This window comes from Rhineura floridana, chromosome 6 (assembly GCF_030035675.1).
Source record: "Rhineura floridana isolate rRhiFlo1 chromosome 6, rRhiFlo1.hap2, whole genome shotgun sequence".
NCBI lineage: Eukaryota > Metazoa > Chordata > Lepidosauria > Squamata > Rhineuridae > Rhineura > Rhineura floridana.
Window position 1 is genome coordinate 116,764,168 of NC_084485.1, and position 14,452 is coordinate 116,778,619.

The window sequence follows — 14,452 nt, forward strand, 5'->3', positions numbered from 1 at the left end:
GCCTAATATTTAAGGGGAGGGAATTCCACAGGGTAGGTGCCACCACACTAAAGGTCCATTTCCTATGTTGTGCAGAACGGATCTCCTGATAAGATGGTATCTGCAGGAGGCCCTCACCTGCAGAGCGCAGTGATCGACTGGGTATATAAGGGGTAAGACGGTCTTTCAGGTACCCTGGTCCCAAGCTGTATAGGGCTTTGTACGCCAGAACTAGACCCTTGAACTTGGCCCGGTAGCAAATGGGCAGCCAGTGCAATTCTTTCAGCAGCGGGGTGACATATTGGCGATACCCTGCCCCAGTCGAGCAGTCTCACAGCCACATTTTGCACCAGTTGCAACTTCTGGACCAACTTCAAGGGCAGCCCCACATAGAGTAGCCACTGTTATTGTTATGCTGATTTGTCCAATTCTACTAACACTTCAGAGCCTGCTCCAGCTGGATTGCCCCCCTCCCTCCAGGGCCATCTGACATCTGCAAATCTGTAGGAAGGATGCTGAGAACTTGTTACATTTTTTATGCTTTCTTGTGATATGAATATATTTTGATTTTACTTGTAAACTGCCTTGGAAGGATTTGTTTATAATAATTATGTATATTCTAGATATCAATCTTGGTGATGCTGTCTCTAAAACAGCTGAGCTTTCTTAAAGCTGTAGGTTAGGTTTTTCTTGCTGCCTGCCTTAGGTTTAGGGCTGGGACCAGTGTCACAAGCAGCGCAGAGCTGTTTTTCTCCTTGAAAGTTGGGGGTGGAGAAGAATTTGTCTTTACCTTCAACAGCTTTCAGAACACCGCCCTGATTTAAAAGCACGATTGGGTCCTGGGGATGGTGTGTGAGGCTCCCCCACCCTCTCTCTCTCTCACACACAACACACATTCTGAAAGGAACTAGGAAGGGCTTCACACACTGTATTTGGAACCTAGCACCTCTCTTTAAAATGGGCAGCTTTTTTTCCACCTTCCAGAATCAGTATGTACTTCCTGAATGTAGCAGACTGGCTTCTGCAACCTACTCTTAAAGAGTCAGATGACTCTTTGTAGCTATATAAGAGAATTGGGACTCATCTGGTTGCTTGAGGACAGTTACCACAGGTGAATGGTAACTTACAACGCTGAGTTTCAAGTGCCCAGATATACCAGTTTAGTTAAATGCATGACCAGACTTTCTGTAGTCAAATTGAGAAAAACACAAATAATTATAAAAGCAATTTCTGTCCAGCTTGCCATAGGGAAATTCTCAAGCTGTGATTGCTTGTCAGCAAATTCAGTACCACCAGCCTACAGTTGTGATTTTTGCATTCTACAAACTAGTGCAAGATTTTAAATGTTTTATGTTGTGATGTTGAAAAGGGCAAAGGAATCATGTGATACATTTTGGGGAAGGCAAATTTGGAACTTATTGACACAAATATAGGAGATATCGAGGTCCTGATAGCTCTGTCTCGCTTGTAAAATCTTGATGAAAATCTGTTGCAGGCAGGGCCTGCACTAGGCATGACTTGGCCCTTGGGCATCAGCCTGCCCCACGCCCATGGTGCCCACTTGTGCAACCCACCTTCCCTCAAGGAAGCCCCTGCCACCATCTTAGTTGATGGCAGGCAGGCATGTGCAGTGCACACAGCATTCTCAGGGATGGGAGATGCAGGTAGGGCATGCGTGCGGGCTTATTGAAGCTTACACTGTCTATATTGGGGGGTTGCTTGGGAGCTCCCTCTCCGTGATCCACTGCAGTATCGGGACCCAGTGCTGCCATAGATTGCAGAATGGAAGCGCTACCCTCCTACCCTAAGGAGGGCCCCTCTGCGCCGGCCCCGGCTGCAGGTATGAGACTGGGGGGTGGGAATAAGGCTTAAAAAATTCAGCCAGGCAAACAGTGCCATGTTGCAGCTGTCTGTCCACTCAAGGGAGGCTGACTGTGCGCACGTAACCAATAAAGTCCTAACTTTGCTGCAAGCTTGTATCTTCAATTTCCTCAAGGACCTCCGGTCCAACAAACCTCAAAATTCCCCATCAGTCATTTATCTCCTATATAAATTGAAGTTTTGTTGTTATGTGCCTTCAAGTTGATTACGAATTATGGTGACCCTATGAATGAGTGACCTCCAATAGCATTTGTCGTGAACCACCCTGTTCAGATCTTGTAAGTTCAGGTCTGCGGCTTCCTTTATGGAATCAATCCATCTCTTGTTTGGCCTTCCTCTTTTTCTGCTCTCTTCTGTTTTTCCCAGCATTATTGTCTTTTCTAGTGAATCATGTCTTCTCATTATGTGTCCAAAGTATGATAACCTCAGTTTCATCATTTTAGCTTCTAGTGATAGTTCTGGTTTAATTTGTTCCTACACCCAAATTATTTGTCTTTTTTGCATGATCCTGACTTTAGTGTTCAGTGATACATCTTTGCATTTGAGGACCTTTTCTAGTTCTCTCATAGCTGCCCTCCCCAGTCCTAGCCTTCTTCTGATTTCTTGACTATGGTCTCCATTTCGGTTAATGACTGTGCCAAGGTATTGATAATCCTTGACAAGTTCAATGTCCTCGTTGTCAACTTTAAAGTTACATAACTCTTCTGTTGTCATTACTTTAGTCTTTTTGACATTCAGCTGTAGTCCTGCTTTTGTGCTTTCCTCTTTCACTTTCATCAGCATTCGTTTCAAATCATTACTGGTTTCTGCTAAGAGTATGGTATCGTCTGCATATCTTAAATTATTGATATTTCTCCCTTCAGTTTTCACACGTTCTTCATCTTGGTCCAATCCCACTTTCAGTATGATATGTTCAGCGTGTAGATTAAACAAGTAAGGTGATAAAATACACCCCTGTCTCACACCCTTTCCGATGGGGAACCAATCAGCTTCTCCATATTCTGTCCGTACAGTAGCCTCTTGTGCAGAGTATAGGTTGCACATCAGGACAATCAGATGCTGTGGCACCCCCATTTCTTTTAAAGCATTCCATAGTTTTTCATGATCTACCCCAGGGCTGGAGTCGGAGTCGGAAGCAATTTTGGGTGGAGTCGGAGTTGGAGCTGGAAGCAATTTTGAGTCAGAGTCAGTAGAAATGTACCGACTCCGGCTTCAAAATAAAATTAATATATTAATATTAATATTTTAACATAAATCAATATACATTTGCTATTTATGAAGGAGTCAGAGTCGGACAGTAGAAAAATAGAGGAGCCGGAGTCGGACAGTAGAAAAATAGAGGAGTCAGAGTCGGAGTCGAAGGTTTGACATACCGACTCCACAGCCCTGATCTACACAGTCAAAGGCTTTGCTGTAATCTATAAATCTATAAATTGAAGAGTGACCTATAAAGAGTGCATTTTACTTCCCAGCACTCTGAGTGACCTATACGCATTTTACTTCCCAGCACTCTATCAGTCACAGCTTTTGCATTTAAGTAGAAGAGGCCTATTCTGTTAATCTGAATTATCTGAGTTTGAAATGCTGATAAATCTTGTAATGAAGGGAAAAGTCTCTCATGTAGTTAGACCCTATCATAATTCATATGCCCTAAGGGAACAGATACGAAGTTGTACAGATAACTATTAATTAGGATATCTCAACTTCTGATTTAATGATCTAGCACTTTCCTCTTTTTTAAAAAATGTATGAAATTTGGCTAAAAGAAAAATTTAATCATATACGCTGAGAGGCTGTAAATGTAATACAGCCAAGTTGAATGTTGAGACAATGTGGTTGGAGGTTGTTTGGCTTTCCTGAGTGTTTTTTTACAGGCTTCTTAGATGCAAGGATTTGAGAGACTGACATCATTGAGTAGCACTTCATTAACATCAAGAATGAACCTATGCATTTTCTTGACAACTGTGCCAGTTAGCTAATTAAATAATTTTCATATAATGCTGCATGAGGAGCTGAGCAAACCTGGCAGGAAGGGCAGGACAAAGAAAGACAGCTGGTAATCTGAGCATCTGGTAGTCATAAAAATGCCCAGAACGTAACCTTTAGAATTTAATTCTGTATCATGGACCCATTTGGATTATGATGGACATTTTTGTGTGTTGGTTTGTTTTGTGTCTCCCAGCATTTTTGATGTTGAACATTTTATGTATTTGAACATTTGACTGCATGTGTTAGCTATGCCTGTTCCCCACCCTATTTTCAAAAAAAGCTTCTGTTGCCTAGGCCTGCCTTTTGGTTTGTAAATCCAAAGGCGATATGGTTTGTTTGTTTCCTATGTTTTTACCCAGCCTTCCTCCTATAAGAGCCTAGGACAGTGTACACATAATTGAATATGTGATAGGACCACCTAAAAGAAAAATAAATACAGAAAAGGGAATGCTTCCCCCTTTTTTCCTACTTGTATACTAGCCATGGGCATGTCCCTAATGTCTCAAGAATTCCAATGCAATGCTGTTCTGTTGCAAAGTTGAAAGAAAGCACCCATACATACAAAAGAAGGATTGTCATGTCCACCTTGTTTGCAAATTGAATGTGAAATAGCTGGAGAGATGGTTATTATAAGTATGGTAGCTGTGAATGGAGGAAACTGGGAGAGAGCATTAATTAGTGTGCATGTGTTGAATTTCAGCTGCATGGTTGAATAGTGGTATGCTTCTGAATACCAGTTGCTAGAAACAGCAGGAAGGGAGAGTGCTCTTGTACTTAGGTCCTGCTTATGGGATTTCCACAGGCAACTGATTAGCCACTGACAGGATGCTGGACTAGATGGGCCACTGGCCTGATCCAGCAGGCTGTTCTTGTGTTCTTAAGGTAAGGTAGCCTGCTTTCAGACGAGACAGAAGTGACTGGCCCAGCATACAGAGAAAAGTGCATTTAAATCAGATACTGGTACTGGCTGTGCTTTGGGGTAAGGTCAGTTAGCATTTACTTGGGAAGACGTTGGGGACTTATGCTGAAGTGTAGCGTCCCAGTTTAACTGGCATTCAATTCAAGGATTGCAGTTGTGTCCCTTGCTCTGTTCTCCTCTGTTCTGCTACATTTTTCTATTCAAGATTGGCACTTCACACTTTTTTAATGATGATGTTATAAGCTGCTTCCACTTCTGTTCTTATCAGACTTGCAATTAATATATCTAATTGGATTTTGCAAAGCCATTCATTGCTGTATCAATCACAGGGGAGTGGACTTAATTAAAATAAGCACAACATCCGTTTTATCTAAATTTCAGTTCCTCTTTGCAATTAATTGACTAAACCCTGAATGGTCAGTAACTAATGTTCTGTAAAATTCATATTTTGTGGAGTATCATTTCATCTATCATTGCAAAATGATATGTTTTATAGCAATCATTTTCAGATTGGTGTTGAAAAAAATCATATTGTGGGGAGAGTCTTCTAGTAGACATTTTTTTCTTTCTCTTGTTAATTCTGAATGGAAGTTTTAATGTTAAGTTACCAGTCATTGTATCTTAACAGAACATTTTAAAAAGGGTTAAACTGAAGGTTGGTCGATAAATGATTAAATGAAAATTGCTCATAAAATGGCTTGTGCACTTTTTCTCTTTACAGAGAGGGCTATTGCAAAACACGAAGTCCGAGAAATTGAGCAGCGTCATACGATAGATGGCTTTCGGTCAGATGTTGTTCTGGATGAAGATGAAGATGTGGTGATCATTTATAATCGAGTACCTAAAACTGCAAGCACATCCTTTACAAACATTGCCTATGATCTTTGTGCGCGGAACAAGTATCATGTTCTGCATATCAACACAACCAAGAATAATCCTGTGATGTCTCTGCAAGATCAAGTAGGTTCCATTGGTTAAGATGTAACGTTTTGTTTCTTTAAGAGCTTTAATTATACTGCCTTGAGAATGGCTGTATACTATAGCCAGCATGGATTTTTCACATTCCACAATGTTAAATTGAAAATACCTCCCATGCCATTCTGCTGCTTCCCATAAGCTCATTTCAAAACAAAATCTGACAAAACTTGTAGTCCTGAACTCTGAAATTCTTGGTTAACAACCCTCTAAGTTTGTTAGAGAGAATCCAAAGTCTAAAGCAAGAGTGAAAAAAATCCAGATTCCTGTTAGGCTTTTTTCTGTCAGTTGTCTCATAATTTGTTGAAATTAATTAAATATCAGCCATGTAACCATGTTACTGACTTTGCCCCATACTTGGACCTTCATCTTCTGCAGTTTAAAGCTTTTTAAAAAAATACATGGCTGATTTTTAATTAATTTTCTTAAACATTGGAGTCTGTGATAAGCACAGGCATGTCAGTAGGAACCAACTGTCAGTGTTTTAAAAGCCAGACTCACAGCTGTTTGGCTTGACTGATCAGAGGGCCCATGCTAGACACTTACTCTACTTTAAATAGTCATGTCTTCCCTCAAAGAATCCTGGGAAGTGTAGTTTGTGAAAGGTGCTGAGAGTTGTTAGGGGACTCCTATTCCCCTGACAGAGCTCCAGTGGTCAGAGGTTGTTTAACAGTCAGCCCCTCTTCCCAGAGAACTCCGGGGATTGTAGCTCTGCGAGGGGAATAGGGAATCTCCTAACAACTCTCAGCACCTTCACAAACTACATTTCCCAGGAATCTTTGGGGAAAGCCATGACTGTTTAAAGTGGAATAAATGTCTGATGTGGATGTGGGCAGACACAGCTTTGGTTCAAATTTGGGTGGGAGACTTCATGTATCTGCTGTAGAATAAAAAGGTGGGGGAAACTCTGAAAAATAATGATACTATTAACAATGTTTTCCTTTTGGAAAGGAAAGAGGTTTTCCCTCCACCTAGTGCCCACCTACCCTATCTCCTCCCCTCCCCTATCTCTCCTCCACATTCCTCTCTACCCTTCATCTTCCCTGCCTCTCCCCCACATCAGTTTTGCCTTTCATAAGCATGATTGCGCAGGAGTAAATCCCACTGAACTCCTCCCTCCTCTCTCCTGCCCCTCCCCGCACCTTTCCCCTCACCCTCCTCCTCTCCCCTCCCCACTCCAGCCCTCCCTCCCCCTTCTCCTCCCCCCGTAGTCAGTTTCACCTATCTTAAGCATGATTGTAGGGGAGTGAATCCCATGGAACTCGATAAGCATACAAATGATGAAACCTGCCTTTCCCCTTCTTCCCCCTCTCCTGCCCTCCTCCTCGCCCTCCCACCCCTCCCAACTCCAGCCCTCCTCCTTTTCCTCCTCCCCACGGTCAGTTTCACTTATCCTAAACATGATTGGAGGGGAGTAAATCCCACTGAACTTAATAAGCATGCAAATGATCAATCCATTTTCAGCAAACTTGCACAGGATCCTATTTCTTACATCCCAGATTAAAAAATAGAGAAATTCACTAATAGGCAACCCCCCCTTGTAGTTGAAGAACATACAGGCATACCCTGCTTAACGTCGCTTCACTTAACGTCGCCTCGCTATAACGTACATGCTCCATACACCACCATACCCCGCTTAACGTATGCGTGCTTCGCAATTACGGACACTTAATGGCATGACGCCGCTGCCATCTAGTGGTGATTGCAGTGCAGTACATGCATAGATGATTGCTTCACTTTAAGTACATTTTCACTTTACACACATGCTCCGGTCCCATTGCATATGTTAAAGCAGGGTATGCCTGTACTTATAGCCAACAGATATTTCTATCATACTTTAAAAAGTGGAAATTGGGCAGCTATAGTGAATGCACCAGGGGAACAGGAGACCTGACCTACTCTCAGGGATATTGTATGTCCCTACAAATTTGTTAAAATGCAAACACCATTTGGGTTGGTCTTTCACAGTCTAGTCCACTTCCTGTGTAGCTGGAAGAGTTGGATTCTGACAACGGTTCTTTGTAAACTGCTTAGCTTCTTTGTAAACTGTTTAGAGGTCTTCTGTCAAGTAAGTGGTATATAAACTTTGTTAAATAAAAAATTAAAGTAAAAACAACATCTGGAGGACACCATGTTAACAACCCTGGCTTAGAACCTGGTAGATCAGGGGACTGATACCAGACTTACCATTAAAATCAGTATTTTAATTGAGCTTAATTAAACTTATATAAGGGTAAATCATATTCATATATAAAGTAAATAGATATTTGTTGCTTGGAAAGCTTGAGTGATTTCTCAGTGCATTAAGGCAGAATTTCTGCTGTCCAGAAGTCTGCTGTCAAAATCATTCACTTAATCATTCAGACATTTCATAAGCTGTCTCCTTGCCTTTCTTCTTTATTTTATCAACCTCATTTAAATGTAAGTTTCTATACAGAGTCCATACTGCATCTATATTTTGTACAATGCCTGGCACACTGTTAGCACCAAGCTAATATTTCATAATAGTAAAGAAGTTTCTGTCTGTGTCCTACAGCAGCACTACTGGTCAAGAGGGACTCTAGTGAGGCAAGTACTGTGTACCTGGACAGCTTCCTACATTTGTTTTATTTAATAAATTAATATCCTGCATCCTTCAACTCCCAAGAGTCCCCAGGGCAGCCATATTAGTGTTTTCCAGTTATTTGGAGCAGAGTTAGCCTGCAAACCTTTAGTAGTTCAGGGCCTAAAGATGTAATAGAACCAAGTTTCATTAAATACAAAGCTATACTGTGTCCTGTATCATATCTGCAAAGAATTCTGTAATTGGTAATCCATTTTATGCTGTGGGTACAAAACTTATATTTCTCCCAGATTTTGCTGAGCTCATGCTGCCTTGTCTGGCTTGTTTTCTTTGATCCTTAGAGAATTGTTAGCATTCCCATCTGCCAAGAAAACAAAAATCTTTATACTACTCATTTTCTACTTTTTCTTTTCAGGATTTCTTGTTCTTCATCAAAGTACATTTGATCTCTCAATTCCGTGAAGCTCATCTGGGCTTAAAACATAAATAGCATTTCCTTTTTTTCCCTAAAAGTGCCAGGGAATAATACTTCTGCAGAAACTTGTTCATATTTTTGGGAAGTTAAATTCCAGAGATTATCTTGAATTTGAAATGCTAAATACTGTTTCACTTTTCTATACAATATGTAAAGTACAGTTTTTAAGTAATGGCAAAATATTCACAGGACTAAATTTGACCTTGAGTAGTACAATATGTTGATAACTGGTGGGTATTCTGTTAGCTTACTGCTGACTTCTTCCATGAAAAGCTTTGGTCACCAAATGCAGCAACACAAATTAAGTATTACTTTTTTTGTAAGTCTGGATATAAGATGACAAAATATTGATATCAAAAAGAGCAGATGGCTCCTGCAACTAAGATCTTTCAGACTAATCTGCCACTCTGACTGCCACAGGAAATGTGAAAACACAATTTCCCTTAGAATATATTGCTGGTCACTGGTTCACCTTCCTGGCACATCTTATTCAGTATTTATGAAGCTGCTAGGTGAGCAAATGTGGAGGTTGGAGATTAAAGCAGCACACCCTTTCCCCCCTCTTTTTAGTACACATTAGTATTTACAGTATCTATGCTTAGTGTCTGACTGCAATTGGGGATTGCAGTCCAGAGAAAGAAACTAAATTTCAACAGCTCTGAAATGACTGGCAGGATCTGTGACCTATAGAAGCTGGGGACAATTCCCTGAGTTTCCAAGTCATCTAGGTTGTCATTTTTGGAGTGATTCTGGTTTATTACTGTGCTTAGATCTTTCATGTTTGGAAGTAGCTAAGACTATTTTTCACCAACTTTGATCCAGTAAGCATGTTTCAGCCCTTTTTATTTCATTCAGATTTAGGGCACCATTCAAAGCATCATATCTCTACTACGTATTAAGATATGCAGATGAATATGAGAGTCCTTTGGTGTTGAACCATTATTGAGTATGAACCCCTGGTGCACTGCAGTGACTCTCTCCTTATGGCTGACTGTGAATAAGCATTTTGTGTTTTATTTTTGGGATATATTAGATTGTCTTGCCTCACAGCAAGGAGATTGGACTTGATGGTCTCTTGGTGCCTGGCAACTTCATGACCTTTTCTAATCCAAATTTTAATGATTGTTTCAATTTGTGGAAATAGGTGAAAAATTCACAGGGGAACTGAGATGGCATCTGGGCTCAGTTTTATTATAGCTATTCCTTTGGAGGTGCTTACTTAGATTGTTGTATGCCGTGTGCTAACATTTTAGAATTTGACAATTAAATGATATACGTTAATTGTTAACTAGATCCCATATTCCCACCCCACAATTCCCAAACCACAGTGAACTAATAGTTGTAACAAAATCTAATTTCCTTCTCACAAGAAGAGCTTGTAAATTTCTGCCTCTTCAGAAAATAGACCTGCTACAAAAATGTTGCAGTGTTTAATCACCTAACAGGAGTGCTCCTGTCCAGGGTTCCTGCCAGCCTGCTATCCCCTTCCAGGGTACACCATTCCATCTACTCCCCCTGCCATTTCTATTCTGACACTCAACATTTTGTGGCTAGTGAATATGCCTAGTTCTAGTTGGTCTTTTTTCTCCCTTAGGTTTATGTGTGGGTTTTTTGTACTTTTGTGGACCTCAAGTTCCACCTGAGTAGGCTGATAGCTCCTCCTCGTTTCTTAGTGGCTCTTACTTTGACCACATAGCTGTTGGCAGTCATGATCTATTTTGCTATTAGAGAGAGTGATATCAACATCCTACTGTTGTAAGTACTCTCCATTTTAAACTACCTTGCTGTCTCAAGCAAACATCAATACAATAAATGCCAGAGAAAGCAAGTTTCAGCTCTTGTCAAGTACTCAAAGTCCCTTTTAGCAAACAACTAAAGCTATCTGGTCACATGCAAGAAGAAATAGCAGCACATCACCATCACTTTTAATATGAGATTACAGTCTTCGTTTAGAAAGAAAACATCTGGGAAATATCTGTTTGTGTGTGTATAGAAACAAGTTTTCCTGGTAATTTTTATGACCTCATTGTATATATGTGTGTATATGTACACACACAACATACACACATTACACTGTAGAAGCACCAATATATATGTATTTTAATATAGGACTCCTTGAACAGTTATGAGAGCAGGTTTGGAAGTTTCTGCTTTAATTGTGGAGACCATATGTCTTCATCTGTTACAGTAGAGGGATACTTCCTGGTGTGTTCAATTTGAGTGTGCCCTAGTATATCAGTTTCTGAAATTGCAATATTAAGAGCCCAACAGATGGTGGTACTCAGATTTATCAACTCATCTAATAAAGCCAAATGAACCTTTGGTTGATTCACTTGGTTAAACTACTCAAAGATGGCATCTGGTTTGGACCTTTTGTTTTGAGACATGTTGCTGTCTTTTGAATATCACAGTTCCTTCTACTAATACGAATTCAGGTCTTCCTGAGCTCATGCCAAAACCACATCTACACGTAAGAGAGAACAGGCAGACTTGAATATTGAGTTACTTGAGGTTAACTTGAGTTAACCCCAAGGTATGCACAAATTATGTAACATCTGCAGAAAAAACACTAAGGGCACACTCCAAAATAGCCCCATAATCTTGAGAGACCCGGGGGGGGGGAACCTGGAAGGAGTAATTAGAACGGAGTGGCTGGAACAGGAGGACAGAGAAACATATATGGTCGAAAGGCCCTTATTGTCTGGATAAGTCACTTTTCTGGTTCATACTGAGAAGCTCTTTGTAATGTCTCAAGGAGCGGAAGAGAGCTGCCTAGTGGAAAAAATGAAATAATTTAATATAGCTGGAATTGGGCTGATGTATGTCCCCACAGTCCCCCATCCAAGATGGGGGGGGGAACAGACCTGTCGCCAAAGGGCAGCCAGATTGGGCACTGGCTGAGGGTCTCTGTGGCTGAGAGGGGCCCCTGCTGCTGGAGATGGGTAGTTGCAGCTCCTCCTCTGATCCATGCTGGCATCGGGTCATGGACCATGCACGCTGCAACACAATACTGGCATGCCTCACGGAGCAGGAGCCACCTTTCCAGGCAACACTCCTCTCCCCACCGGCAAGGGCTTAAAATAGGCCCAGCTGTGCCACCTCCCATGTTGCTGCATTGGTGTGCCAGCGAGGGCCCACTGTAGTCAGATGCCCAAGGGCCGTTACAGTCTGATGCTGGCCCTGGGGGGGGGATGACCCTATAGCAACCCAATAAGGACTAAGCATGCTCAGTGAATACAGAATATTGGGGAGGAGGTAGAATGGAATGGCTGGAAACTAAACAGAAATTTCATCCTGTTTGAACCATTAGGTCAAGGGTGGAGAATGTTTGCCTTTGGACCTAATTATACCTGCCAGGCAGAGCCGGTGCCACACATACCGGGGCCCTTGGGCACCAGCTTGCTCTGGCACACATGTGCGCACACACACATAGATGTGTGCACGCGCCCAGGGCCAGCCCCAGACACGCTGGAGCCCTTGGGCAAAAGCCTGCCCCAGGCCCCAGCACTCCCCTTCCGCGATTCGCGCACGGTGAGAGCTTCGGGACTCCGCCATTCCCTTGCTTAACTTACCTTGTTCTGCAGTTCATGGCAGGGATGCGAGCGTGCAGCACGCATGCGTGCCATCATCCAAGATGATGGCAGAGGCTTCAGCCCATTAGGAAAACCTCAGCCGCCATCTTTCTTAAGGGCACCGCTGCGTGCGCAACCGCAGAAAAAGGTAAGTTAAGCAAGGGAATGGCGGAGCCCTGAAGCTCTCGCCGTGCGATCCGCGGCAGCAATCCTGCCGCGAATCGTGGAAGGGGAGCAGAGGGGCCCCTCAGGGGCTACTGTAACCTCAGGGGCCCTCGGGCCAGTGCCCCACCTTGCCGCCGCTTGGAACCGGCCCTGCTGCCAGGCCTCTCCATTCGGCCCTTGAAGCTATTTTGGCCAAGCTACGCCCATCTGGTTTACACCTAATGTTGTACGTGACATCAGATGTGGGGTTTGGACAAAAGGGGCCTTGCAGGATTAGCCTCTTCTACAGGGCTTCTCAAGCGCAGGGCTGTGGAGTCGGAGTTGTGGAGTCGGAGTCGGGAGCAATTTTGGGTGGAGTCGGAGTCTTTAGAAATGTTCCGACTCCGGCTTTAAAATAAATTTTGATTGACAAATTTTTTAAAATATAAAATCAAAATGTTAAAGAAGCTTCCCATGAAGTCAGCTGTAGTTGAGCATTTCACCATAACTCAAGATGGAAAACATTTTGTGTGTCAGTGTATGACACAGGACCCAGATGAAGACAAATGCTGTGATGCCAAGATCAGCGCATATTCAGGCAGCGATAAAAATGCTCCTACGAGAGCTTCCAATTTAAAAAGACATTTACAGCCCTTTCCAGGGCTGTGGAGTCAGAAGCAATTTTGGGTGGAGTCGGAGTTGGAGAGTAGAAAAATAGAGGAGTTGGAGTCAAAGGTTTGGCGTACTGACTCCACAGTCCTCCTCAAGCGTCAACAATCAGCGCTGTGCACAGGGCTTCAAAAATGCTGATTTGGGGCACTTGCAAAGCCCTTTGGAGAGGGCTTCTCAAACATTGGCAATCAGCTGATTGTTTAAAAAAAATGGATTTTTCAGTACAACTTTGAGGCTTTTCCTTTTGTTGTTGTTGCATGTGTTTGGTGCTGCCCCGCTTTTTCCTGCCATGAGTTTGTGAAAGAGGAAATGTAAGAGCTGAACATCTGAACTGGAGCACTCCACACTGCAGCGTTTTGTTGCAGGTCCCACTTGTCATATCTGCTTCCATTTATTGCAACAAGCTTTACCTGTGTCTACTTAGGACTTCATTTTCTCTTTATGGCCATGGTGACTGGGGTTGATGGTAGTTATAGTTCAGCTACATCTGGAGGGCACCAGGTTAAAGAAACCTGGCTTAGTCCAATATCTACCTAAGTCCAAAGTTCTGTCTGTCCACAATTATGTATGCATTTGTTTGTGCACAAATAATGGCACCAACATAAGTGAAATGGATCATGGGATACAGCTCAATAGCTAAAAGGAGAAGAAGCCTGTAAACTATTCCCTGGGAGTGCCAGAAACTTATTGTAGGTCATCTTTCCAGTAAGAATCTCAGTCTGTAGAATGAATGGGAGTTCCTCTGAAATCAGTTGATAGACCAATTTCCCTCAGTTGGAGAGACCGTTTGCCCTGGAATATTGACATTAGGAGATTAGGTTTTCAACATATTTTAAAACGAATCACTCTGGAAAAAGCAAACAGCTTTGCATCCAGATTGTAAATATTGGGTTTCTTTGAGCTGCTGTACTTATTAGTACTCTTTATTTTTAAAGCATGTGCTTTTTACTGGGAAGCCCCTGGTTCATTCACAGGTCATCTGTGAGCCCTCTGTTAGTCTTGGATATGCCACTGTTTTTTCAGCTTCCTGTAATAGAGGAAAGATGATGCTGGCCGACCTAAATGGCAGTTTTTCAGGATTACTAAGAGGATCTATAAGAAGCAGTTCGAGCCTTTTTGGAAAATACTACATAAACATGAAATTATAGATATGTCAAGAACTCTTCCAAGTTGAGCATGTATTGTTGTTGTATGCTATTAGCTGAATTGCACCTCTTAGTGATAGCCTGTTTCATTTGATTGCAAATTCATTTTTGTAAATATTACAAAAACTTTTTTCCTCA

The 14,452-nt window shown here is 42.1% G+C and overlaps 1 protein-coding gene across 2 annotated transcripts in view; it reads left to right on the top strand.

The window, feature by feature from the left end:
- HS2ST1 (heparan sulfate 2-O-sulfotransferase 1) overlaps positions 1-14,452 on the top strand; it is a 121,807-nt gene that overhangs the window by 94,040 nt on the left and 13,315 nt on the right. For both annotated transcript variants that reach the window (XM_061633566.1, XM_061633567.1), the window contains one exon: positions 5,490-5,728. In XM_061633566.1, the coding sequence (XP_061489550.1) occupies positions 5,490-5,728 (239 nt within the window). The remainder of the gene's footprint in view (positions 1-5,489; positions 5,729-14,452) is intronic.